Consider the following 27,040-nt stretch of genomic DNA (forward strand, 5'->3'; position numbering starts at 1 on the left):
GTGTGTGTAGTGTGTGTGGTGTGTAATGTGTGTGGTGTGTGATGTGTTGGTGTGGTGTGTGTGGTGTGTGTAGTGTGTGTGGTGTGTGATGTGTGTGGTGTGTGTGTGGCGTGTGTAGTGTGTGTGGTGTGTGATGTGTGTAGTGTGTGGTGGCGTGTGCAGTGTGTGTGGTGAGTGTGATGTGTGGTGTATGGTGCGTGTAATGTGTGTGGTGTGTGTGGTGAGTGTGTGATGTGTGGTGTGAGTTGCGTGTGTGCTATGGGGGGGTGCTGAATGTGTGTGCTGTTGGGGTGGGACAAAGGCAGACTGTCTAGACTCTTCCTCTGCATCTGCCGCCACTTGAGCAAGCCGTTTAACTTCTTTGAGCTCTAGGCTTCTGGAAAGTGGGAGTGAAAACACCTGATCCTCCGGAATCCAAGAGAATGGACCAGAATGTCTCATGGAAGACCTTTCCCCTCAATCTATCATCCTATGAATTTCTTCATCTTGAAAGCAAGAGCTTTGTGCTTGGGCATATGTATACGACCTACCATCCAAGATGCTTTGTTATAACTGCTGTTTTGAGAGGAGTTCGAGACCTGCATCCTCTAATTTTGCTGCAGAGCCAGGCTTGCCTGATCCCTACTGCCACCAGGTGGTTACACGCCATTCCTAGGAGACGCTCTAAATTGTAAATATGATCCTGTCACTGCTGTGTTCAGACATTTCAGGGGCTGCCCGTAATCCTCAGTAACAAGTCTAAGCTTCAGGTCACAGATCTGGCCCTGTCAATCATACCAGCTTTGTCTCTTGCCACTTGGTGCTGGGGCAAAACCAGGCAAGCAGCCCTCTCTCCTCCCCAGCGTCACTTTCTTGCAAGATTGCATCTCAAGATTTTCCTTCTCCAGATGTGCTGCTCAGTACACATCCTCAAATGTGATGTCCTCTCATCCTTCCAGCAACCCTCAATATTTCAATCTCCAATTCATGGAGTTAACTGGAGGCTTAAAGAAGTTAAATGAAGTGCTCAAGGTCACAAAATTAAGAAATGATAAAACAGGAACAAAAATCCTGTTTCAGGTCTAGATCTCCCTGGAGTCATTGCTAATTTTCTTTTTAAAATTTGTGGCCTAGCACAGTGGCTCACGCCTGTAATCCCAGCACTTTGGGAGGCCGAGGTGGGCAGATCACTTGAGGTCAGGAGTTCAGGACCAGCCTGGCCAACACAGTGAAACCCCGTCTCTACTAAAAATATAAAAATTAGCCAGGCATGGTGGTGCATGCCTCTAGTCCCAGCTACTTGGGAGGCTGAGGCAAAAGAATCGCTTGAAGCTGGGAGGTGGAGGTTACAGTGAGCTGAGATCACACCACTGCACTCCAGCCTGGGCAACAAAGCGAGATTCCATCTCAAAAAAATAAAAAATAAAATAAAATTTTGTATTATGAAAGTAATGTATGCTCCTTATAATAATTTATAAATGATATAAAACTATTATTTCAATTCAGTTCAATACAGAAAATCTTTAGCTGCTGATCACAGCTATAAACGAGATGAAGAGGGTCCCTGTCCTCTTGGTGTTTCCAGTCTCCCAAAGAAGACAGATATGAAACGATGGTGGTTACAGTTCCAGATGGAGGTACCATCTGAGCTTATGGCAAGGGGTTTTAATCTCATCCAAAGGGCCAAGGAAAGCCTCTTTAAAGAAGAGAGAACAAATACAAATCATTCATAATTCCATCACCTAGAAATAACACTTTGATTTGGTGCTATTTTCTTTCAAGTCTTTTGGCTTGTACTTTCTTCAAATTATTCCCTTGAACCCCAGGACACTACTCTCTGGATGCTCATTCTTCATAAAATGTGCCCCCTTCTATCCTAGAATTCCACGCCTCAGTATGTTTTCTGGAACATTGCTTACATGTGATATTAATATGCGGCATGGAGGGGTCCCTAAAAGAGCAATAGGAATCACTGAGTTAGGGTTAAGTAAGCTTTCTAAGGGCAGCACTTTCAGAGTTCCTACAATGCTGTTGAGCACTGGGAACCTCTGACAGTGGGGTATGGTATTCATGCTCTCATTTTCCAAATGAATTGGATTTGTTATTTTTAAGAGGTATCTTGAAGGAACACACTTTAGGAAATGCTCTTTGGTCCTGGGCATGCTTAGGAGGTCTAGAGCTTGTAACAGATCCCCACCACTTTAGAGTGTGAAGCTCAGACTCTGGGTTTCGTGTAGGCAGCACACTGCAGACAGTCAGGACCTTTTTAGTTGTCAGACTGCAGGTTTGAGCTCTAGGTCTTGTTGAGGGTGGGGAACATGGGGTTTCCTAGTCCAATGAGTCAGCGCTATCCTCCCCCAGTTCCCTGATGCAAACGGTGTGCATTGGAAGCTGCTGGGATGAACCAGTGCAGGTCTTGTGCCACAGGACCTTCTTTGATTCTGAGTTGGGGTTCCCAAGCCCCTTTTCCTTCGAAACGGGACTAGTAATTTCCGAAATCCGGAGAAAACGAATGTTTCCGCTGCAGTGGCGACACCTTGTGGTCAGAAAGCGGAATGCACAGGACGGTCGCACGCTTCCCACCTTCCTCTGCTCCAGCTGTGGTGAGATTCCCCTTAAGAGAACCTCCGGTCTCACCAAGACGCTAATATCACGTTGACAAGGTCTAACTTTTCTGCATCCCCCCCCACAACCCCTACCCAATCCCATAGCTTGTCGGCAAGCCTTCGCTGCCACCTCTGTCTCACACAGGGCCCTCACGATCCTCCCGGGCCTGGTCCCCACCCTTCGCAACCTCCTCCCCTGAAGTGCTCCAGGCCCCAGAACTACCCCCTTCCCCACTTCCTTGATATCCAAATTCCTGTTTCTTCAGCGCATGAAACTCAGCTTCCTGGGACACAGCTTACAAAGTCTGTTCAGAGCTATTACGCGTGGGATCTCCTCTCATCCTCTTCACAGCTTTTGGGGAATCCCAGTATTTTTCAAAGGGCAGTACTAAGGGTCAGAGAGGCTGTGAGTGACTCACAGCTCCAAAGTGGAGAAGTCAGGACTTAAATCCTTGTTTCCTGAGTCTAGATTTCCTGTTCTTTTCACTGCTAGCTTGTTTCCACTGAGGGTTTAGTCAAAGGAACCAATCTCTAATGTTGGAAATTGTCTTCAGATGTAGGAGGGCAGAGGTACCCTCCTCTGCAACTCATCCATGGTGGACTGAAATGTTTTAAAAGCCAGAAATAATTTGGGCTGACCCATAGAGGAAGAAGAATTAGCAGATTCTCTTTTATAAATTTATTTTTTTGTTTGTTTGTTTGTTTTGTTTTTTTAAGACAAGATCTGGCTCTAGTGCCCAGGCTGCAGTGGTACCATCTCGGCTCACTGCAACCTCTGCCTTCCAGGCCCAAGGATCTTCCCACCTCAGCCTCCCAGGTAGCTGGGACTACAGGCATACACCACCATGCCAGGCTAATTTTTGTATTTTTGGTAGAGACAGGGTTTCATGTTGCCCAGGCTGGTCTCGAACTCCTGTACTCAAGCGATCCACCCACCTCACCTTCTCAAAGTGCTGGGATTACAGGCATGAGCCACTGCACCTGGCCAATATTGGCAGATTCTCCAAGGCTCTGCGAAGCGGGGTGGAAACAAAGGCTTTGAGAACTCTGCCCTCACCCCACAATGTCTCCAGATGCAAGGGACACATTGTCCATAATGTTATGGACATTAACCATATTCTTTTCTGTCACCCCCAGGTCCCCATTCTGACTCAGCAAATCTTAACTAGAGACAGGATAAAGCTTTCACAAATTAAAGAAGCAATTCTCTTTTCACCTCCTTTCCTGTCCTCAGGATTCTCCCCTTTGGATAATGAAAGAGCTAAGTTTTGGCTTCTAACAACCAGAGGAGTCTCCCGGTGGAGGCAGGAGAGAACTGCACCTGCGGTGTTCCTTTGTGAGGCTCCTCAGAAGGCACGTGTGGCTTACAGGGCAAAGACTAACCTCCCTAGTGTGGCGCACAGGCTCTTTGTGATTTCTCATCACTGTGTTTCTTAACGAGAATAGCTCCCACCATTCCTACACCTGCACATGCAATCTGCCCTCAGCCACAGCAGGCAGTCAGGATTCCTTCCTTTTCTCCATGCCAAGCCTCCTCATGCTTGAGGACCCAACTCAGACAACAGCTAATAATTACTTAGCATTAAATGAGTGCTTACTACCTACTAGGCACTGGTCTTAGTGCTTTACATCTACTTTTATTTAAACTTCACAACCCTATGAAGTAAACACTAGCATTGTGCCCATTTCACAGACATAGAACCTAAGGCACAAAGAAGCTGAGTCACTTGCCAAGGTCATACAGCTAACAAGTGTCTGAGCCAGGAGTCAAGCGCATGGCATGCTCTTACCCACTGTCGACTCCAATACCCACTCCTTGGAGAACCCTTCTTTGATCTTATGCATCTTCTGTGTTACATCACCACTGGGTATAAAGCTATTATAGCATTTGCCACCTGTAACCTTCAGCTTTGGGTGCTCCTGTACACACTTTGCTGGAAAGAAGATCAGACACTACCAGTGCCCACAGCAGACCTACCATGACCATGACTGGAGTCACTAGGCTATTCACAGACCAGAGACAGGAGGCCACAGAGCCCTGGGAGAGCTGCCAGCTGGTTTCAACAAAAATTCCAGACATACTCAATAAAAAGTTGCCAACCGGAAATACGTAAACACAACTGGAAGCTTGTTGAAAATCTATGTTACACTGACCTATTTTAAATTAGATCGAGTGGATTCTACTAACTTTTTTAAGAAGCCGATTTGCCCCCAAACGAGTGATAAAACTCATCCTGGATTGAGTGCACTCCCAGTGTGTGCATCTGTTCGGCTGGGCTTATCCAGGACACCAGATATTCTTCCCCCGGTCCTCACCCCCACCCCTGGGCACCTCATCTTCTCAGAAGAGCTGTGTGCCCCGCTGGCTTTGCTTTCCACCTCTGGCCTCCTTTTCCACCTACACTCAACTGAAAGATCTCCCGGAAGCTAAATCTGCTTGACACCTTTCAGGCCTTGTCTTTTTTTAAAAAAAAATATTTCATTTCATTTTATTTTATTTTATTTTATTTCATTTCATTTCATTTCATTTCATTTCATTTCATTTTAAGACAGGGTCTTGCTCTGTCACCAAGGCTGGAGTGCAGTGGTGTGATTATGGCTCACTGCAGCCTCGACCTCCAGGGCTCAAGCGATCCTCCCACCTCAGCCTTCTGAGTAGCTGGGACTAAAGGGTGAGTCCTGCCACACCCAGCTAATTTTTAAAAACATTTTTGTAGAGACAGGAGTCTCACAATGTTGCCCAGGCTGGTCTTGAACTCCTAGCTTCATGTGATCCTCCTGCCTCAGCCTCCCAAAGTGCTGGGATTACAGGTGCACCCAGCAAGCCTTGTCTTTCTTGATCCTCAGGAGCAGGGGTGAGCACTAGGCACCCTGGGACTCCACCAGGGTACTTCCACACCCATTGGTTCCGGATGTGGAAAGGACGGTAGGATTTTTATATAGCTCTTTTTTTTTTTTTTTTTTTCAGTTAGTTTCCTGACTGGAAGGTCAAATACCAAGCTGCCCAGTACAAAACTTGTCTCCTGGCAACTATAGCTGAATCCACCATTGCCTCCCCTAAGGACCCTTACAGCAATATGGTGCTGTAGTTGGGTGGAGCCATTAAAGGGTGGTGTGTTTGGGGCAATGGGAGTCCGTGACCGCTGAGATGGACCCGCCTGGATAAGGAATGGGAAAGTTAAATTTCCCACCTTTGGGTGGAGCCGCTGAGTTAGACTTGGGGTCTCAAATGTATACTTCAGGACACAATCAAATTAAAATCCTCCCCATGCTTTCACACAGAGTGCATATCAGGGCACGTTCATCCAAGAGAACTGAGGAATGCGGAACAAAGAAAACAAGCTAACATTTACCACGGCTTCCACTACGTGCTTTACATCAATCATTTTTGTTTCTTGCCAGAACCTATGAGGTAGGTATTATTATAAGAAACCAGTGCTGGCCGGGCGCGGTGGCTCACACCTGTAACGTCAGCACTTTGGGAGGCTGAGGCGGGTGGATCACCTGAGGTCAGGAGTCACCAGCCTGACCAACATGGTGAAATCCCGTCTCTACTAAAAATACAAAAAATTAGCCAGGCATAGTGGTGAGCACCTGTAATCCTAGCTACTTGGCAGGCTGAGGCAGGAGAATCGCTTGAACCTGGGAGGAGGAGGTTGCAGTGAGCCAAGATCATGCCAACTGCACTCCAGCCTGGGCGACCAGGCAAGACTTCGTCTAAAAACAAGAAACCAGTGCTTACAGAAGTGGGGATATGGGGATAGGGGTGGGGTAGGGAAGCAAGCGGCCTTCAGGGGGCTCTGACTGGTCAACCCAAGTTGCATCCCCTAGCCAATCAGCTGCACGTGCTGCACCTTGATGTGGGTAGCCCGCCTTCCCTACTGCCCCCTTACCTGGCTGGGCCAGGGGCTGCTCCTGATTCAGGATGTTGTACCTCTTCCAGCTGTACTGAGGGGTTGGTGAGCCCTCCTTTGATTGGCAGGTCAGCTGGATGTCGTTCCCAATGATGGTCTCTCCCTCGATGCCGCACTCTGGTTTGGAGGGTGGCACTATGTGGAGGAGAGATGAAAGAGAAGGCATGAGGCAGGTGGGGCTTGGTGACAGCCACCCACCCCACCGCACCCCCCGCCCCCCACCCCGCACACATACTGCCTTGTTTGTTCACGGGCAGAAAACTCCGTAGTTGAGTAGTGAGATGGAACACTGTAAAACCAGTTTACCCCAATATGCCCTCAGTGGTCTGTCACCATCACAGAAGAGTGGTGCATATGCTGGGAAGCATCGTGTGCCTGCAGTAGCTTTCCAAGGCATGGTTTCATGTGTGCTCTAGTTTACAGTCCTGGGATTTTAAAGATAGTGGAACATGGCTGTTAGAAAGATGGGGATGTTCCAGCCGGGCGAGGTGGCTCACGCCTGTAATACCAGAACTTTGGGAGGCCGAGGTAGGTGGATCCCCTGAGGTCAGGAGTTCGAGACCAGCCTGGTCAACATGGTGAAACCCCATCTCTACTAAAAATACAAAACATTAGCTGGCCATGGTGGCACACACCTATAATCCCAGTTACTCAGGAGGCTGAAGCAGGAGAATTGCTTGAATCTGGGAGGTGGAGGTTGCAGTGAGCTGAGATCATGCCATAGCACTCCAGCTTGGACAACAAGAGCAAAATTCCATCTCAAAAAAAAAGAAAAGAAAAAAGATAAAGAAAGAAAGAAAGATGGGGACATTGAGGCCCAGAGAGGACACTTGCTCATGGGTCCTGGCAGAGCTGGGACTAGAACACAGCTCTTCTAACTCCAGATCCTGTGCATTCTCCACCAGCCTATATGAGCTCCTTCTGCCACTGATTCATCTGTGCCATTTTGGGAAAATCCTCAATTCCCCTCGACCTCAGTGTTCCATTCTATAAAATTAGTGGACAACAAAGCTGTTCTGTACTGGGCCGGGTGGCAATATTTTAGGCCTTGCAGACTACATATTGTCTTTGTTGCTGCTACTTTTTCTCTTTAAATAGTATGTTAGAAATGTAAAAACAGTCTGTGGGCTGGATTTGGTCCTAGTTTGTCTACCCCTGGACTAAGTGATCTCTGAAGCCTTCCACTCTAACTTCTTAGGAATGTTCTCTCTGGGTTTGGTACCATCTTCCTCCTGTGCTTTGCTGATAACGCGCAGTTGCCACGAGCACGGGATGACGGGAGGACCCACAGGCAGCAGTAAAGTTATGTGCAGGGTGAAGGATGAGGACTGAGGGAACTCGAGCAGGCAGAGGGCGCGGAGATAGGAGAGGGAAGCCCACAGACTGGAGGTTACCCAGAACGGCAGCCACCCTCATCTCACAACCCCAACCCGATTCCCTGGATTTCTGGGAAGCTTAACCCTGCGCCTTTCACTCAGCATTGTCAAGATACCATTGTGGAGCTGGGTTCATTCTACAAACCTCACTGGGTGCCCACTGTGTGTCTGACAGTGCTGGGCACTTGGAGGACACAGTGAGTGGGTCAAGGAATGTAGTGGGGTCCAAAGACAAGTAGCTGAACAATGACCAGGCAGGAGGCAAGGCTGCTGGGGCGGATAAGGCCTAAATACAGTCCCAATCCCAGGATCAGCTGTGGCCTAAAGGAAGCATGACAGTAAACAAGGCCAGTGGTGGAGGTGGGAGTGGTGGTGGGAGAAAGAGGTGATGGTACTCCAGGTAGAACGAAGAGCACGTGCAAAGGCTCAGAGGCAAGAAGCAGCATGAAGCACACTTGAGACTTCAGGTCATGTCCTTGGAGGTGAGAAGGGGAGGACACACAGTGGAGAGGGTTGCTCCTGGAATCCCTAGGTGGCAAGCCTGTCCCCTCTGCGTCTTTCTTTTCACATCCCCTTGGACGGCTTACTTGCCCAGTGAACAGTGCTGCCCACTCTATAATCCAGGTGCATGGTCACTGAGCATCAGGAGTGCATTCTGATCTCAGCCCCACCCGGCAGCTGCCGAGAGAAGCCCTTCCACACACACCACTCCCCTCTAGCCCAGCAGCCACAGTATTTCCTCTTGGAAACAGCCAGGCTATTGCTGGATGTGCCCAACATCTTCTGCTGCCGTAGTGAGGGCTGGCCAGGTGTGCGGCGAGCATGAGGGAAATTAGAGACCCTCCCTGATTGTCGCTTTCTCTTGAATGGTTCCTAAACATAAGAGGTCCCAAGTTCAAGGCCAGGCCTCATTTATCCTGGACCAGACCCTGGGACTGGAGCAGTGTGGGGAGGGGGAGGCTGCGGCCTAAGAACCACTCTTACCAGCAGCCAACAAGCAGGTCCCCGGGGAACAAGAGAAGGGGAACACCGCTTCCCAGAGGACCCCTAGGATGGGCTTGCTAGGCCAGGCTTTCTCTCTTGAGCTTTTCAGCCATGCGGGAGTATCCCTCTCCACGCATCCAAACCATTCAGCCTTTTCCCAGGAATGCCTTGAATAGGAAGCAAAGGCTTTATTCCACAACTGGAGAGCGGGCAAAACACCAGTCCCAACTGAGGCGTCCCAGGTGTCCCCAAAGTCATACCAAGTGTGCATGACTGACAGTAGAGCCTTTCTACAACCAGGTTTCGTTGGGATAAAAGACAAAAAAGGAAGAAAAGTAAAAGTAACTGACGACTACTGGCATCTACAGAGCACTCAAAGGCATCTGAATGCATCCAAAAACTGTTACGGCTTTGCTGAAACCACCATTTGCTAAGGGAAAACTGCTGAAAGCAAATCCTTAATTCTCTCCAGAGGCAGAGGTACAGACAATGGCAAAGAAGTGACCAGCCACTCCCAAAGAGATCAACCTTAGGGCGGAATGTGTCGGTTCTCAGCCCCTAAACCCTCTGGCCTCACCCGGGAACCCCTGCTCTCACCCTGTCCAGATCCCTCACTAAGGTCTCTCTCCTCAGCCTTCCACCATGGAAAACAGATAGGACCTCGGATCAAACAGATCTTTAACAGATCAAATCGTCCTTCCACACATGTGGGGACCGTGAGACTCCGGGGGACTCGGTGCAGTCTCAGTCTTACCTCCCCAGCAGAATGCAGATGTTACCTGAATATTTACTAGAGGAGCAGTGATAGGGAGAGACGGGAAAGGGAACCAGTCCGGTGCCAAGGCCTCTCCGAGGCCTGCGACCCGCTACAGACATCAGGGGGCGCCAGAGGCCGGGGAGACCGCCGATCTCGCTCCGCGGCACCGGGTCCCGGGTCCCAGAGCCCCAGTTTTCCCAGCTGAGACCGAGACTGAGACCACGCGTGCTGCCCCGAGGCGCAGGCTGAGGGGCTGCCCGGCTCGGAGCTTCCTGCTCACCTCGGTTTACTGAGGTCATCCAGCCCGAGTGGGCTGGCTGCCTTAAAATAGCCTAGCTGCAAAGCCATTAGGAAAGAAAACGTGTGTGTGTGTTTATATATGTTTTAATTTATGTATGTTTGTATGTATATAATTTAAACTTGTTTATTAGAGTGCATTAAAAAATGGGCTGTCTCTTCTCTATGTTTTTTGTTTGCTTGCCTGCTTGCTCGCTTGTTTGTTTTGAGGCCGGTCTCTGTCAGCCAGGTGGGAGAGCAGTGGCTGGATCACAGCTCATTGCAGCCTCGACCTCCGCAACTCAAGAAATCCTCCACCTCAATTTTTTTTATTTTTTTTGTAGAAAGGAGGTCTGCCTGTGTTGCTCAGGCTGGTCTCTGCCTCGGCCTCCTAAAGTGCTGGGATTACAGGTGTGAGCCACCGCACCCGACCCTTCTTCTGTTTTAAAAAAGTAAAACATTGGTTTCACCGAGTTCCATAATCTCAGGTTAAATTTGTATCCTTCTGGCTCTGGTTGGGAGGCAGGGGATCAGCATTTACATAATGCTTATGTGGAGGATTTCGGGGAAGTGTGCATTAATACTTCCATTGCCCAAAGGAAATGAGAGCTCTTTAAGAGACCCCTGACATACATATGTACATGTGTGTATGGGGGGTGTCTATTGTAGTATTGTTCATACAAAAAAAAAAATGTTAACGGCCTGAATATTCATCAGTATGGAACACTTGAATAAATCATGGTACCTCCACAGTGATGGAATGTATGCTGTTAATCAGTAGATCTGCATGTGCCCGTCTGGATAAATGTGCATGAAACATGGCTAGAAAGAAAAAAACGCAGTGAGCTTTATAATATGATTCCTTTTTTTCTTTTTTCTTTTTTTTTATTTTGTGAGACAGAGTCTCCCTCTGTTGCCCAGGCTGGAATGCAGTGGCCCAATCTCAGCTCACTGCAAGCTCCGCCTCCCGGGTTTACACCATTCTCCTGCCTCAGCCTCCCGAGCAGCTGGGACTACAGGCGCCCGCCACCTCGCCCAGCTAGTTTTTTGTATTATTAGTAGAGACGGGGTTTCACCGGGTTAGCCAGGATGGTCTCGATCTCCTGACCTCGTGATCCGCCCGTCTCGGCCTCCCAAAGTGCTGGGATTACAGGCTTGAGCCACCGCGCCCGGCCTGATTCCATTTTTTTAAAGGAAAGAAAGGAAAAGAAAAAAGTATGCAAGAATGTGTGTGTGTTGAAAGGACATGAGGAAAATAAGGAATACCTACCTGTGTTGCCATTGGCTACCTCTCTAGGGGGTAGGGTGGAAGGAGATCTTAGTTATTCTTTATACAATGCTAGTTTGCACAGTTGTATAGTTTGACTCACTATAATGCTTTCAAAATGTCAGTCAACCACCTTATGGCAATTAAAATATCTTATTATTAATTAAACTAAATTTTAAAATAAATTTAATTTAAATTAAACATATTAATTAAAAATAAAATGCAATCAAGTATGTAAAAGGAAGAAGGAAAAAAGATCTTTGTTTTGGTTTAAAGCATTGCTACCTCTCAGCAGTGGTGCCATTTCTTATATTGGACATAGACTAAGTGCTCATTAAATAACAGTTATTTTCCAATAACAATTTGAGTCAGTTGCTTCCTTTCTCTGGGCCTCATCTACAAAATGAGGATATTAAAGTAGATGATCTTTCAGATCCTTCCCAAACTATAAATTCCAATAATAAGTCATTCCTATGAAAAGAATGTTATCTTGGGACACATTTCAAAGGGAGCAGAACCTGATTGATGGAGTATGTGTTGAGGGATTGGGGTGAGCACATGGTGGCATGAAGAATTTCTGCTGGGTAGCCAAAGTTATGGCAAGGAAAGATATAAGAGAATCACGATGTGAATCCAATTAAGGCACAATGAGCCTTTGCAATAGGATTTAAGATTTTCCTTTATCTTTGTAACAAGTATGGCATGAAAAAGAGGAGTTGGTGTGGGGGAAAGGCCACTGACAGAGCAAGGGACCACTCCAAATCGGCCTTCTCTGTCCTTGAGAACTGTTGGCCATTGGCAGAGAACTCAGAACAGTGTTTAGTTGCAAAGGGAGGAACGGTCCCTCTGCTGGAGACAGCCTGGACGAGGGAAGGAGTCTTAGCTCCTTGTTGCTGCCTCTGGCTTTGTCTCATCACCAGGGCTCTTCTCCCTGTGCTGCCACCACCCCATCCTCTTCCTGCAACTCCTGACAGACTGGAGACACTCACCGAGGACCAAGAGGCGGACGCGTGACTTGGTGGTGCCGTCCAGGTCTGACATCAGCGAGACGGAGCACTCGTAGGTGCCATTGTCAGCCATGGTTAGCTGATCGATGGTGATGGAAGCATCGGACTGCTCAACATTGCTGGATATGTTCACACGATTCTTATAAAGCTCACCATAGATGTAGTTTTTGTTTGAAAACTGCCAGATGACCACCCTTTCCTGAGAGAGAGAAGAAATGGCACTAGGTCTTCACCCAAAGGCCCTTGCCTGGTGCTTCCAGCCTGCCCTGACTACCCTCATCCCCCAGTTTCCAGGACCCAGAAGCACAGACATGTCAACCCCTCAGAACAAATAGCTCGCATACATGCTACTAATTTGTGAATTTGTTTTATTATATATATATATTTTTAAATTTATTTTTAAAATGAAAATATTGAAAGAAGTTAGGCCGTTCATACCGCAGTACACATGTGGGTAAATGGGTCCATCCGGGATCCCAGCGCTTTCACCTCTTGTAATCTCCAGCATCTCTCTTATCCATTCCATTTTCTCCATAGCCTATCCTCATTCATTCAGTCTACCAGTATTTACTGAGCACTTCCATGTACCAGGCGTCTTGCTGGGCAGCCAGACTTAGCTGCCAAACCCACTTTATTTACTTGACTCTTGCCTTTGGAATGTACTGATTGATCGATAAACACATCATTTATCAAATTGTATGTGGTAATGGCTAAAATCACAGACTTTCAAGCCAGACTGCTTCAATTCAAATCCCCATCCTGCCATGTACTAATTGGATGACCTTGAGCAAAATGCTTGACCTGTGATTCTGTTAACTCTTCTACAAAATGGAGATGATGACAATAACACCTGCCTCACAGGACTGCAGTGAGAATTAAAGCAGTAGTATATACAAAGCAGACAGGGCATTGCATGACATGTTAAGTTTCTAGAAGTGCTAGCCATTATTATAACTGAGCATCTACTAGGTGTCTGACATTCAAAGATGATAATTCACTAATTCTGCACTCAAAGAGTAATGGAAGTGATAGACAACCAAATGTTACAACATCTTATGATTATCTCTAGGACCCCAGAAGAAAGTATCACTTCCAGACTGGGAAGTCAGGGGAGGCTTCCTCAGAGAGGTGACAGTTGCCTTGAATCCTAAAAACAACTAAGAATTTAGCCAGGCAAAGGCTGGGGTATTGGGAGAGTAAGTGTTGGAGTAGGGTTGGGCATTTCAGGCAAAGGAAGAACCACAGAGAAAGAACTAGATGTGGGAAGCAACATATCAACCCCAGTCGTTCAGTATGAATGGAAGTAGGTGTGTGAGTGAGGGACTGGTGAGAGGGTGAGCTTGGGCAGGTAGCAATCAAGATTATAGCTGCTATTTATTGAGTGTATGCTATGTGCTAGGTACTAGTCTATGCACTTGGTGTATATTATCCCATGGAATCTTCACAACACCTGCGAAGTAGGTATATGATTATACTCATTTTACAAATGAGGAAGCCAAGGCACCAAGAAGTTAAATGCCTCCCCCAAGTTCACATGTTTAAGTAAATGACTGGGCTGAGGTTTAAACCGGGCATTCTGGCTCCAGAGCCTGAAGTCTGGAGATTCTACAATGCCAGGTGTCAGACACCGTGTATATCAGACTGAACAGTTTGCATCTACCCTGAAGCACTAGAGAGCCATGTATTTAGGAAGTCAGCTCTCACCACGGGATGGAAAGTGACTTGGAAGGAGAAAAGGGACCATTTAAGAAATCAGTTTAACAATTCAGGTAAAAAATCATGGGTCCTCAGATAAGATTGCGGCAATGCAGATGGAAAGAATAAAATGAATTTGAGGAGTATGAAACGGGGGGCACCAGTGAGACCATGAAACTAGGAGAGGATCCGATGGACAAGGTTAGGGAATGGCAGACCTCCAGGGTGAGAGATTTTTGGCTTGGATATTTGGTGATGTCATTTCCAAGAGAGAAAACACAAAGGAAGGGAATGTTTTACGAATAAACGATGTGTTCTTTTTACATGTGGGGTGTCTGGAGTGTCGGTGGGAGATCCATCTAGGTGGAGGAGTCAGTAAGAGCCAGATGGGTCAGTTTAGTGCAAATGGGGTGAAGGTTTGGGAGCCAATGACATGTTGATGTTCACTGAGACATGGGCTAGATGAAGCCACCCGGGATAAATAAGGAGAGAAATGGCAAGTCTCCAAGTTACTTCATTCAAAGGGTCAAGGAGAGGTCAGAGAGCTAAGAGGAAAAGCCAAGACAAGACTGCCAGAAAGTCAAGACGAGAAGACTCCAAGGTTGGAAAGTGGCTGCCGGTGTGAAATGCTAATGAGAGATGAAATAAGATGACCGAATGAAGTGTACTGAATTGAGCAAAAAAAGAGGTTGCTGTTGATTTCTGTAGAGCGTTAGGTATAGAAGCGAGACCATGATGGACAGAGAGAATGTGGAGACCCGACATCAAGTCTGACATCTGTGCATGCAGTGTGCTTTGTGCAAATTAGAATAAGGGGTTCTACAACCTGTGCTAGGATACATGGCTTGGTTAATGAAGCACATCCCCTGTGCAGGGTGCAATCTGCCCAACCACAGGCAACAGACCTGGTTGAGGCAGACAGCTCTTTCAGGAAGCTTAGCTGAGAAGCGAGGGAGAAACAAGACGGGAGATGCAAAGGTGTCTTAGGCTGTGGATCAGTCCACCGATACTGGTCTTTCCCAGCTCTGCTCTTTTCTGACCCTGACTGGCTCTGACCGGGACCCTCTGCCCACTAACGCTCCTCCCATCATAGATATCCTAAGGCTTCCTCCCTGGATCTCCCCCAGGCTAGAAGACCCGCTAGGACCTGTCACAATAATCTCGTTGAGGGACTGTATTTAAACCCTTTCTCTGTACTCTTGTAGCGTCTCAAGGCAATTGCCTGAAATCCTTCTGGAAGTAAGGGACCCAGCAGTCAATAAAATAACTTTAGTGTCTACCTTAACACCCAGAAGACTGTCAGGCAGAGACCTCATGTCTGGCCTGCTAAATACGTGTGATGGCAAGAGAAGGTGCCCTTTTGCTCCTATAAGCTAAAGGCAGCAGCTCTCCTCTCTGGGAATTTACCCTGGTACTCTGGGTGCAGTCGGGACAGGTGGCTGTGGCCCATCATGGTCCCTTGATGCATCTGACCAAGACTTGCTCTCTTTCCCCATCTGTCCTGCTGCTCGAGGCCTTGAGTGTTCTAGGCCACCCCTTCTTTCCTGTTAGGGAAAGAGCTAAGTCTTCCCACTCTAAGGTCAGGGACCTAATGCTTATCTCTGACAGGCACGTTTGCATTTTAAAAGGAGACATCACTTTTAAACTTATGAATAGATGCTCTACTTCTTATAATTAAAGAAATGCTAATTTGATGATGAATGAGATGCTTTTTCGCTTCTCAGACTGGCAAATAGCAAACAGTTTGAGAATGCTCTGTGTTGGAGAAATAGGTGCCCTCACTGTTGGTGGTGAAAATAAAGATTGGGAGACATTTAATGAGAACAATTTGATGTTATTTATCAAAATGTTTAATTCACATACCCTTTGACCCAGAGTTTTAATAATTTATTATACATATGTATATATAGAGAGAGGTACATATAAGGGTATTTATATTTATGCAGCATTATTTGTAGCAGCAAAATATAAGAAACAAACCAAATGTCCATTCATGATACATATAGTACCTTCATAAATTGAAATGCCTTATGCAATGTTGAAAAATGAGATAGATAAATATACTCATATACACAAAGAGCCCAAGATGTATTAAGAGTCGAATGCAAAACAGTATGTGTGTAGTACATGTAAATATACATATTCATATATGCAAATGCACCCATAAAAACATATATTCATGCTTGTATATGCCCTGCCTGGGGGTGGAGGAAAGCGGAGGATAGAGGATGAGGGTGTGGGAACAGGGTGGGTGAGACAGGAGAAGCAGGGATGGGAATGAGCCTTCTCAATGCACACTTTTTATGAGGTTTTGATTTTCAAATCATGAGATTATATTATCTATTTAAAAATAGAAATAGAAAATAAAACAAAACTCCTCCACACTTCCCCAAAGAATCCAAACAGGAAAATAAAACCCATAAAATAAAATTTGGCCTCAGAGCAAGGGCTCTGCTAATCAAAAGGAGTGACTGACTCACATGATACAATTTAGGTCATTTGAGATTGGCCACCAGAAAGGTATTTTAGCGGCAGGTGACATTTTCAAAATAAAGGTGACATACTCTGGCCCTCCATGAGTCCAACATTCACTGCTCCCTCCCCGCCCACCCCAGCCTGGGTGCTAGTGTTTATTCTATCATTTACGGAAAGACTTCATAGCGCTTGCCTTCTAAGAGGTCCTGGTCAGGTGATAATCATTCCCACGATGCCTGAACTTGTAAAGCATCCTTACCGTATGAGTGATGAGAAGCTTATCCCATTGAATAAGTCCATCTCGACTGGAGGTGGAAGTGTGGTAGGTGCAGGGCAGGGTGACACTCTTTCCGTGCAAAGCCCGAAGAACATTCTGCGAAGTTTCCACAGAGATGGCATTGACGGTCACCCTGACTGGAAAGAAAGTAGGCAGTAGAAGGGAAAAGTAAAGGACACGGACAGACATAACCACTCACTGCCCACTGGATCACTGAGGGAATGCCCAGGGCTGTCCTTGCACCTCCAGCCACAGCTACAGCCACCTTGGCCACCTTGGCCCTGGCAACCAGCTTCTCCTCCAAGACTGCGATGAGGACAAACACATGTGCCTCGGTCCCCCTAACTCCACCCCACAGCATCATGAATTGCCTGGCCCTGAACTTCAGCCTTACCTCTTACCAGCTGTGTCAACTTGTCTGAGCCTCAGTTTTCTCATCAATAAAACAGGAGCTCTAACACTCATTTCCTTGAGTTATTGGGGAAATTAATGGAGATACTATGGGTAAGTATTTTTATTAGTCCCTGGCACATAGAAAACTCTCAATAAACATTACCTGCCATCATTTTGGTTGTGATGATGATGTATTCTCTTATTTAACAAGTATTTATGGAACATTTGTATGTGGTAAAGAATTTTATGAATAAGATTATATCAAGGTAAAGAGATGGACCCTATTCTCACAGGAGTTTATTTCATCTAAGTTTATCGGAACAAAGTAAGGAAAAAGAATGTGGCCACACTAGCATATTTTATCACACATACTCTTGCCACGTGATGTTGCCTCTCTTCCCTCAGGAGGTGGGGTCTGTGTTCCTTTTCTTTGAGCCCAGGTGTGCCTGTGACTCCAGTGTAAGGGATGCTATGTGGCGCTGAGGCCAACTCATAAGAGGCCATTCACTTCACCTGGTACCTTGCGATGCTCACCCTGGAAAACCATCAACATTCTGAAGGAAGGTAAGCAGCCACATGGAAAGACAAGTGTCTTTCTGGGACACCAACTGAGGTCCTTTGGGACAGCCAACTTCAACTCCCAGACATGGCAGTGAGCAAACCCAGCCGCCCAGCTGTTGGATCTGATGCCACAGGGTGCAGAGCTGAGCTGCCCTGCAGATCCCTGCCCAAATTGAAGACTCAAGGGTAAAATAAAAATTGTTATTGTTTTAAGCACTGAGTTTCAGGGTGGTTTGTTATACAGAATAGATGCTTGGCACAGAGAGCCATCTGGATCCCAGTGGTGAGAACTTTCCAGGCAGAGGCTAACCAAGGGTGAGGCAGGGAGGCAGGAGTCAGCTTAGTCCATGCACAAGGAACAGCAAGGGAGCTGGTGTAGTGTTAGGGAAGTGAGTGAGGAGGAGAGATGAAGTGGAAAAATTGCGGGGGGTGGCGGGTCTCAGATTGCATAGAGCAATGTAGCCCTTATTTAGGACTTTGTATTTTGCTCTGAATGAAGTGAAAATGCCATGAAGAGATTTAGGCAGAGGAAATATATTTGATGTACTTTTTTTTTTTTTTTTTTTTTGGGAAAGGGTTCCCCCTCTTTTCCCCAGGCTGGAGTGCAGTGGTCCTATCTTGAATTGCCTCCTCCTGCCAGGTTCAAGTGATTCTCCTGCCTCAGCCTCCTGAGTAGCTGGGATTACAGGCATGCACCACCATGCCCAGCTAATTTTGTATTTTTCAGAGTTGAGTTTTCGCCATGCTGGCCAGGCTGGTCTTGAACTCCTGACCTCAGGTGATCTGCCCACCTCGGCCTCCCAAAGTGCTGGGATTGCAGGCATGAGCCGCCATGCCTGGCCTGACATACATTTTTAAAAGATCATTCTGGCTGATGTGGGGTGAACAGATCAGAGTGGGGTGGGGAACAAGGATGGAAGCAGGGAAATCATGCAAGAGTTGACTTCAATAGCCCAGATGAGGGCTAACGTCTTAGACACAGGTGATGGTGGTGGAGGTGGTGAGAAGTGATCCAAATTGGAATGTATTTAGAAGGTAGGACCAATGGGATTTGACTGCAGGCCAGATTTGGCGTGTTAGAGGAAAACAGGAGTCAGGAATAGATAGAAGGATTTGGCCTGAGCAACTGGAAGAATGGAATTGTCATTTACTGAAATGACAACAGTTAGGGAAGGAAGAAGTTTCAGGGGGCAGATCAGGAGTTTGTTTGAGGACTTGCAAAGTTTGAGATGCTCCTTAGGCGCCCTGGTGGAGGTGGCAGTGAGGCAATTATGTGAGTCTGGAGTGCCATAGAGGCACGTAATGGAGATACAACTTTGGGAGTCACCGGCTCTCCATCGTTTAAGGTCAGAGGATGTTGAGGATCACCAAGGAAGTGCATGAAGATAGGAAAGACATGTGGGACTGAACCCTGGGACACTCCTGTGCTTCATGATGGAGGAAATTAGGAGGAATCAGTAAGGGAGAAGTAGGAAAATCTGGCTAGGGAGATAGGAAGAGAACCAAGAGCATGAGAAGTTTCTTGAAAGCAAAGGAGGTCAGCTACTCAAATGCTGCTGACATGTTCAACCAGGAGCTGAGGGCAGAGAGATGGTCATTGGCTGTGGCCACACGGAGGTGACCTTGGCATGAGCGGATGCAGTGGAATGGTGGGGATGGAGCCTGAAAGGAGTGAGTTCAAGAGCTGATGGGACAAGAGGAAGCAGACAGTGTTTGCTGGAAAGCAGAGAGAGCAGGGGGACTGTAGCAGCTAAAGGAGGCTATAGGGTCAAGAGGAGTTTAAGCCCTTCTTTTCCAAAATATGTGTATGATGATTTTAAAAATATGTTTACACTGTTTGTTGATGATCAGAATGAGCCAAGAGACAATGGGGACAGAAATCATGTCCTCGTAGGGCAAATGGGGCTGGGGGTATGGTGCTATGGGAGGACAGACCTTAGAAGGGATCCCAGGCTGTCCACCCACTGTAACAGGATGTGGCTAAAGACACAAGTGGGCTGGTAGATTTTGTGGCAGAAGGGTGAGCAAGTTCTTTCTGAGTGTTCCCATGATGATGGTGCAGCATAAAGAAGGCAAATATCCTGCTGAAGACCCCCCAGCTGGAAGACTCCACTATCCAGTCAAATTCTAACTGGATTAACACACTTCTCTTTCAAAACGCAAATCGCTCCTGGGGAACAGTGAAGCATTTGAGTTGTTCATGCTTCAGTATGCAGTATTTCATAAGGTGAAAGTCAGCCACCCTCCCGGAATGTGCACTGTGCAGTGAGGGCCATGTGAGCTCCTGGGGTGAGTTTATATGTCAGGTATTATTGGATATTTGGAGTGAGAGAGACAGGAAGATGTCAAAAGACAGGTTACCCCTCTGGTATTTACATATTTTCCTCATGGTGACACCAGTGCCAGAAGCCCCTGAAAATTCATTCAAATGCTGGCTTCCTGAGTCACTGATGTTGTTCCAGAAGGTGATTCCAAAGTGGCCAGGACTTATCAAATGACCCTCCATGTGACTGATGGTCTTTCCACCACCTTCATCTATCAGAAAATTGTCGCTGGCCGGGCACAGTTGCTGGTGCCTGTAATCCCAGCACTTTGCGAGGCCGAGGTAGATGGATAACCTGAGGTCAGGAGTTCAAGACCAGGCTGGCCAACATGGTAAAACCTTGCCTCTACTAAAAATACAAAAAATTAGCCGACTGTGGTGGTGCACGCCTGTAGTCCCAGCTACTCGGGAGGCTGAGGCAGGAGAATCACTTGAACCTGGGAGGTGGAGGCTGCAGTGAGCTGAGATTGCACCACTGCACTCCAACCTGGGTGACAGAGCAAGACTCCATTTCCAAAAAAAAAAAAAAAAGAAAGAAAGAAAGAAAGAAAAGAAAAGAAAACACATTCATCATCATTACTAACAAGTCATCCTTCATCAAAAGGTTATTTGCTTGAATGGAGCCCTCTATTGCCGTCTGCCCAGCTCCCAGCTATAGCAGACAGCCCATCTAGATATCATTCCTCATATGCCTGGTGTAGTCATGGTAACTGCCACCTATCTTTACCTCACCTCTTCTGTCCTTGCCTGCACTAGGGCATTTTCCCTGGAGCCTTGTCCTCAGGGTGACCACTCTCAAGCCTCTCCATGACCTTTACACTGATTCTGTTCTTGTCTATCACCCTGGCCACAGACTACACATTAAGGGACTTCTGCCACTGGCAGAACCTAAATGGCCCATGCACCGTTGGTCCCCCAAACTCAAGCACATTCTATCTGATAGTAACAATTCTCACTTTTGAATCAAAGAGAACCAACCCACTAAGTCATTCCTTTAGACAATGGAGTGTCTAATTACCTGCTCACTCAAGATTAAAGGGGTGTTAAGTCAACCATCAATGGATGAAAAATGAGTCACTCTATTGAGTGTTCTCAATTACTGTTAATCTCATATTATATTAATTACATCTCAATGGTACAGGCACCATACAGATATTTTACAGATAGTCTCTCATTTGTTTTCATACTCTCTTTAATGATAGACATTTGTATTTTCCCTATTTTACTGGTGACATAATTGAGGTTCCAGAAGGTTAAACCCTTTGCTCTATCTAGATGCGACAGCTAGCAAATGGCAGAGCTGCTGGCAAGTCCTCAGATAGAGGCAGCCCTAGTGAGGGTACAGGGCTGCTGGTCAACAGTCAGGGAAAAGTGCTACTTGTTGCCTGTAGGGACCGGGGGACGGTATCTTCCTTGGCTGTCAACAGAATCTATTTCCTATTTTGTTCCTTGACCACATCACACCCCTCAATCTTGTCACAGAAACTCTTCTGCTTTCTTCAGTCAACCAACAAGTATTTAATATGTGCCTAGCATATAAAACCAGCGCACTGCTCTACTCAGGGAGATAAGATAGATGCCCACAAAGCCATCTTCTTACCCTGGCAAAGTTAATGGACATAGACTACCTTCACACATACACTTAGATCCTTTTAACCAAATGCTAAGTACAGTATTTGCTCATAGAAGAGAATTCAATGTGACCTTTATATAGGAAAAGAACTAGGGCTGGCAACTGCATAGAAACAACACCCGCTATTCTCTAGCACCTCACAGTTCTCAGGAGCCTCACATCCTTGTGAGAGGCGAGACTCTGCCAAATGGAATTGCGGAATTTGCTGTATTCAGATTCTCTGAACATCCCCTTCCCAGGAGGGCAGTACACTCCCATCAACCACTCCTACCACTTATTCTTTCTGTCTCCCAGCTCTCCCTTTCTTCTGGTTCAGAAACATCCCTTTGATACTTTAATCCCGGAGCGTATACCTCTCTGTATCGCACAACTTCTCCATGGCCATTTCAGGAGGCAGCGTGGCATAGAATTTGAATGCACAGGTTCTAGAACGAGAATGCCTCTGTTGGAACTCTGGTTCCTTTCTTTACTACACGTATAACCATGGGCAGTTTCCTTAAGCTCTCTGTGCCACAGAGTTTTCCTTTGAGAAATGGGGTGTGTGAGAATTAAGTGACATGAAATGGGTACTTTGCTTAGAATAGTTCCTAACTCATAATCAATAAATGATGGTTACTATTACAAATATTTTTCATATTGAGCCACTTCTGCTTCCTTATCTCATACTCTGTTGTGGAGGTGCATCCTTGGTAGAAGTTAATCACAAGAGGCAGCACTCACCATAGTAATAGCTAATCATTATAACTAAAGAATAGATCAATTTTAGAGATTATAACAGAGAGTTAAAATCCATTTTATGTTATTAGACCTGTGAAGGAAGAAATAGAAATGAATGGAAAGAGCTCATAATGAAAAAAACCAGCCGGGTGTGGTGGCTCACTCCTGTAATCCCAGCACTTTGGGAGGCCAAGGCGGGCGAATCGCCTGAGCTCAGGAATTGGAGACCAGCCTGAGTAACAAGGTGAAACTCCATATCTTCCAAACTACAAAAATTAGCCAGGCATGGCAGCGTGCGCCTGTAGTTCTTACTCAGGAGACTGAGGGAGGAGAATTGCTTGAACCCAGGAGGTGGAGTTTGCAGTGAGCCAAGATCATGCCACTGCACTGCAGCCTGGGCGACAGAGCGAGACTCCGTCTCCAAAAAAAAATATATTGCACAAATACGGAGCACTCTTTCAATGTTATTTGTAAACCTGAGAAGGATCTTAAAAAGCTCATCCCATGCCCTGAGGCACACTTAGATTTTCCATAATTTGAGACGAGAAGTTATTCTGTGTTTAAAAACTTTATGCCAACAGCCATCTTGGGAATCCTTCATAGCTAGCCTAAATCCTTTCCACCCATTCAGTCAATAGCCTCTTGTTCTGACATTACTGGCAATGAAGACATCTGGCTGGACTTTTTAATAATTTCCCATTGTAGGTTTAGAGGCTTCTGATGTTTGCTATCACCAGCTTTTTCACTTCCATCTGGAATAAATCCAGTTTCTTTTACTTCTTTCCATAGGCTTTACGCTTATTAGCGCTGCATCCCTCATTTTCTCTTCTGGGGGTCTTTGCATCCCTACTCAGTGAATGAGACCAAAGCACCAGGTAGGACATCTAAGCTGGGATGAGGAAGTTGAGAAGTGAAGCTCATTTTTAGAGTCTTCCAGCTCCCTCGCTTTCTACTTCCTTGTCTAGGTCAGCATTCAGTATCACGTCTCCCGTTGCCCAGAGCCCACCCTCCTCCCAGTAGTTGTGGCTCTCCCATCCAGTCACTCCCTTTGCCCTGTGCCCGTCATGCTGTAGACATTTTCTTTCTTCCATCCTCTCTCCCCTACTCTCCTTGTCAAGGCTGAGCTCTTCTGATGGTCAAGAGGAGCATTCATCCGATAAGCTAATTTACTGTAAGGTGTTACTAACTAATAATGTATCAATGTGTTAACCTCCAGGGGTATACAAGTTAGAAGTGCAAGCGCCTTTACTTGCAAGGAAGGAATCAGAACAATCTCTTGCGTGATAGCACATGCATTGTCCTAAAGGAGATGCCTCAACCTTCCCAAGAAGAATTGATAACTCTGTCCTTTGCGTCACCTACTACCCATGGCTTCCTGCCTCCTAGTGCTTCTCTCTCATAAAACTTTATTATACAATACAGCAGCATGGCCAAGAGCACAAATGCTGGAGCCAAACTATCCAGATTGGCATCCTCTTTCTTACTTTTCCTAACTGTGTAACTTTACACAACTGAATTAACTTCTCTGGGCTTCAGTTTCCTCAACTGTAAAGTGAGCGTCATCATATTATCTAACTCCAGGTTGTGAGAGGGTTGAATGACTTCACATAAAGTGCACATCCTTTACCCTGGAACATAAAGGACTCTACAGGCAATCTAGGTTGTCATGTCTCTCTCCTCCACTGCCCTGTGTTTTCTCCATCTTCATATCCCCAGAGCTCAGCAAAGTGCCTAACACGTAAAAGGTCTCAATATGTGCTTTCTGACAGCAAATGAATGAGTTATAGAGAATTTAAGCTTACAGGATGGGTAGGATTTAAAGCCAGAGAAACTTGGTGGAAGAACCTATTCAATGAATTGCTGGAAACTGACCAAAAGTAAAATAAAGGACCAAAGGAGCCCCAGAGATGGGAAGTGGAGTCTGCAAGGTACCCCAGCTGGAAACGGGAGAGGTCATTTCTCCTCCCTAAGGGGGTCGATATGGAGAGCCAGCTTGAGGTCTCAATGATTGCTTGTAAAAAATTAAGGTTTATTAAGAAGATAATAAACGATCTCTTGAGAACTAAATGGAAAGTAATACATTGGAGGATAATGAAATGCTTGACGGAACTGGCGGCTTGAGGCATACATAGCACATTATGTGAGCCCTTGGGAAACTGACATTAATGCCTCCACTTAGGAAAATCCATTTGCTTAGAGAAACCACGTTCTTAGGGAGGAGATTCTGGAGGCCAGAAGGGACCCAGCCAGCCCCAGGACCAAGTACCATGCTCTGGTGTTTAGAAAGTGCTGGTCTCTAGGGAGAGGAAGGCAGTTTGCACACACAGGTTGATTTGTAATTCCTTTATAGGCAGGAGGAACAGCCCCTGCAGGCTCTCCAACTGGCCCCTGAGAGAGGAGAGATGGAGAGGCTGGGAGGGAGGTGGTTTAGGGCTCAATAAATGTTGAACCGTTCATTCAACATGATTCTTTAGGCATCTATAAATTCAGATCAATCCAATAAAATTCTCCTAATGTCCTAGTTTAGTGCAAGGCACCGGGAAAATGATGAGAGGTATGTCCACACTCCATCTTGGAAGCCCACCAGGACCACCCCAGCCCTTCCTGCTGGCTAGCTTTCCCGAGCCACTTTGGGCAGATGTATCCCAGGCACATGTAGTTTTCATGTTGATATGGGCTGTGCATCAGGCTCCTTCACTCAACAGATGGCAGGCTCCTTGGAGCAGGGTCTGAGTCTCAGACTTCTCTTATATCCACCACTCGTCGGCTCGACCCGCAACGTGTCTACACTGAGCTGGGTCCTAATAAGGCCTTGTTGATTGAGTGGTCTGTGGCACAATCTCTGCTCAGGAAGCAGTCAGAGGTTACTGTCAGCCAGCATCCTAATAGAGCCTAATTAAGTGTTAAAGTGCAAGTGTTAAGAGAATGAGGCATGTAGGGGGAGAGGGGAGGAGCTGAGTTAAAACTGGGGAAAGATATTTAATGGGAAGGCTTATCGAGGAGGTAGAACTTGACATAGCTCCCAAGGGATTCAATTCACAGTGCAGGACTGCATACATAAGGGAATAAAGCAGGATGCAAAACTGTACATACAACAGTGTCCCAATCCCACACAATCACAGGCAGAGAGAGAGTGAATATTTCTAGAAGAAAATATACCAAAATACAGTATTAATAACAGTTATCTGTGGCTTCTGAGATCATGGAGCAATCTGAGATTTCTTCTATGTGTACTTTCATTTCCCAAATGCTCTGTAACAAACATACATCCCTCTTTGAACAATAAAGCCAACTAGGAGGTGAGGAAGTACAGACAGTGAGGGCAGCCTATTTTGTCAGGAGCTCGCCTAACACTGGACGACGAGAAAGCTGAGACCAGAGGGGCACAGAGGATCCTGAGCAGATTTCTTTAGCCCCTCTGGGATTGAAGATGGAGAGACAGGGGTGGGTTTGTAGGTTATAGGGAAGGTGCTCCCAGCAAGGAAGAGACTGAAAGTGCAGGAGACACCAGATGGAGCCAGACCTTAGCCTGGGAGGGGACCTGAGAGGGGGGGAAGGGCCAGGGCACAGGTGGAAAGCCAGCTTTGCTCACAGGAAGTGTCACCTGTTCCACAAGTGCAGACAGACACGTCGGTGGGCAGGTGCAGGGCGTGAGCTCTAGCCAATGGATAAACATTTTATGCTCCTCTCCCAGTGAACTTTGTGATGGCCCTAATGGGAAGCGTCTGTCTGTCGCCATGTTCTGCCCATGCCCGGTGTTTATGGCATCCCTGACTCAGCAGGGCAGAAAAGGAGGAAGCAGCCCAAAGGTTACTGGGTAGGAGAGGAGAGGGAAACACCTCAGGAAGGAGGCGGGTTCCAAGCCTGACGGTTGGTGCCCCAGGCAGAGAGGAGAAAGGGTGATCTGGGAACAGAGACAAGCCCCACAGAGCAAGCAGAGAGAAGACGATGGAGGGCCAAACCTGAGTGCTGCCAACCTGGGGTGGCTTGAGGGGCAACTGAACTTCCCCGCAAGTCCACTATGTCCTACACCAGCTGTTGGGATACTGAAACTTCCATCATTGACAGAAGGCACAGAAGCTCCTGCTAAAATGCAGGTGATGTCTGAGAGGCAGGGAAGACACACTAAGTGACTTTCTCTAAGTCACCTTAACCTGTGGATTAATCCATCTCCCTAACTAGCTAACGCCTCTTATCTATCAAACCCAGGAAAGGAAAGTGAGGCAGGACCATTCTGAGAGAAGCAAGTGAGTTTAGGAATGTGGAGCTTGGAGACAAGCAAGGGCAGCCTGGAGGAGGAAGAAAAGCAGGAAAGGCAGGATAGGAAATGGTGAAGCCAGCCAGCCTGTTGCCAGGGGAGGTTCAGAAGGGTCGGCACTCATTCATTAACACCTATCCAGCAAACGGCTGCTGGGAGCCTGTGTCCTGGGCCCTATGCCAGACTCCGGGAATACAACGTGGGGCAGTGACAGGTGCAGTTCCTGCTCTCACACGTTCACTGTTCCAGGGAAGTCAGATGGTAATAAATAAATAATCATAGAAAGAAATATAAAACCGGCCGGGCGCGGTGGCTCAAGCCTGTAATCCCAGCACTTTGGGAGGCCGAGACGGGTGGATCACGAGGTCAGGAGATCGAGACCATCCTGGCTAACACGGTGAAACCCCGTCTCTAATAGAAAATACAAAAAACTAGCCGGGCGACGAGGCGGGCGCCTGTAGTCCCAGCTACTCGGGAGGCTGAGACAGGAGAATGGCGTGAACCCGGGAGGTGGAGCTTGCAGTGAGCTGAGATCCGGCCAC

The 27,040-nt window shown here is 46.8% G+C and overlaps 1 protein-coding gene across 1 annotated transcript in view; it reads right to left on the reverse strand.

Moving 5' to 3' along the window:
• Nucleotides 1-27,040, reverse strand: part of GPA33 (glycoprotein A33) — a 37,984-nt gene that overhangs the window by 4,499 nt on the left and 6,445 nt on the right. The window contains exons 2-4 of the mRNA XM_023207016.1: nucleotides 16,596-16,750; nucleotides 12,149-12,365; nucleotides 6,479-6,634 (exon numbers count right to left, since the gene is read on the reverse strand). Of these exons, the coding sequence (XP_023062784.1) occupies nucleotides 6,479-6,634; nucleotides 12,149-12,365; nucleotides 16,596-16,750 (528 nt within the window). The remainder of the gene's footprint in view (nucleotides 1-6,478; nucleotides 6,635-12,148; nucleotides 12,366-16,595; nucleotides 16,751-27,040) is intronic.

The sequence above is a fragment of the Piliocolobus tephrosceles genome, chromosome 1 (genome assembly GCF_002776525.5).
Source record: "Piliocolobus tephrosceles isolate RC106 chromosome 1, ASM277652v3, whole genome shotgun sequence".
NCBI classification, from domain to species: Eukaryota; Metazoa; Chordata; class Mammalia; order Primates; family Cercopithecidae; genus Piliocolobus; species Piliocolobus tephrosceles.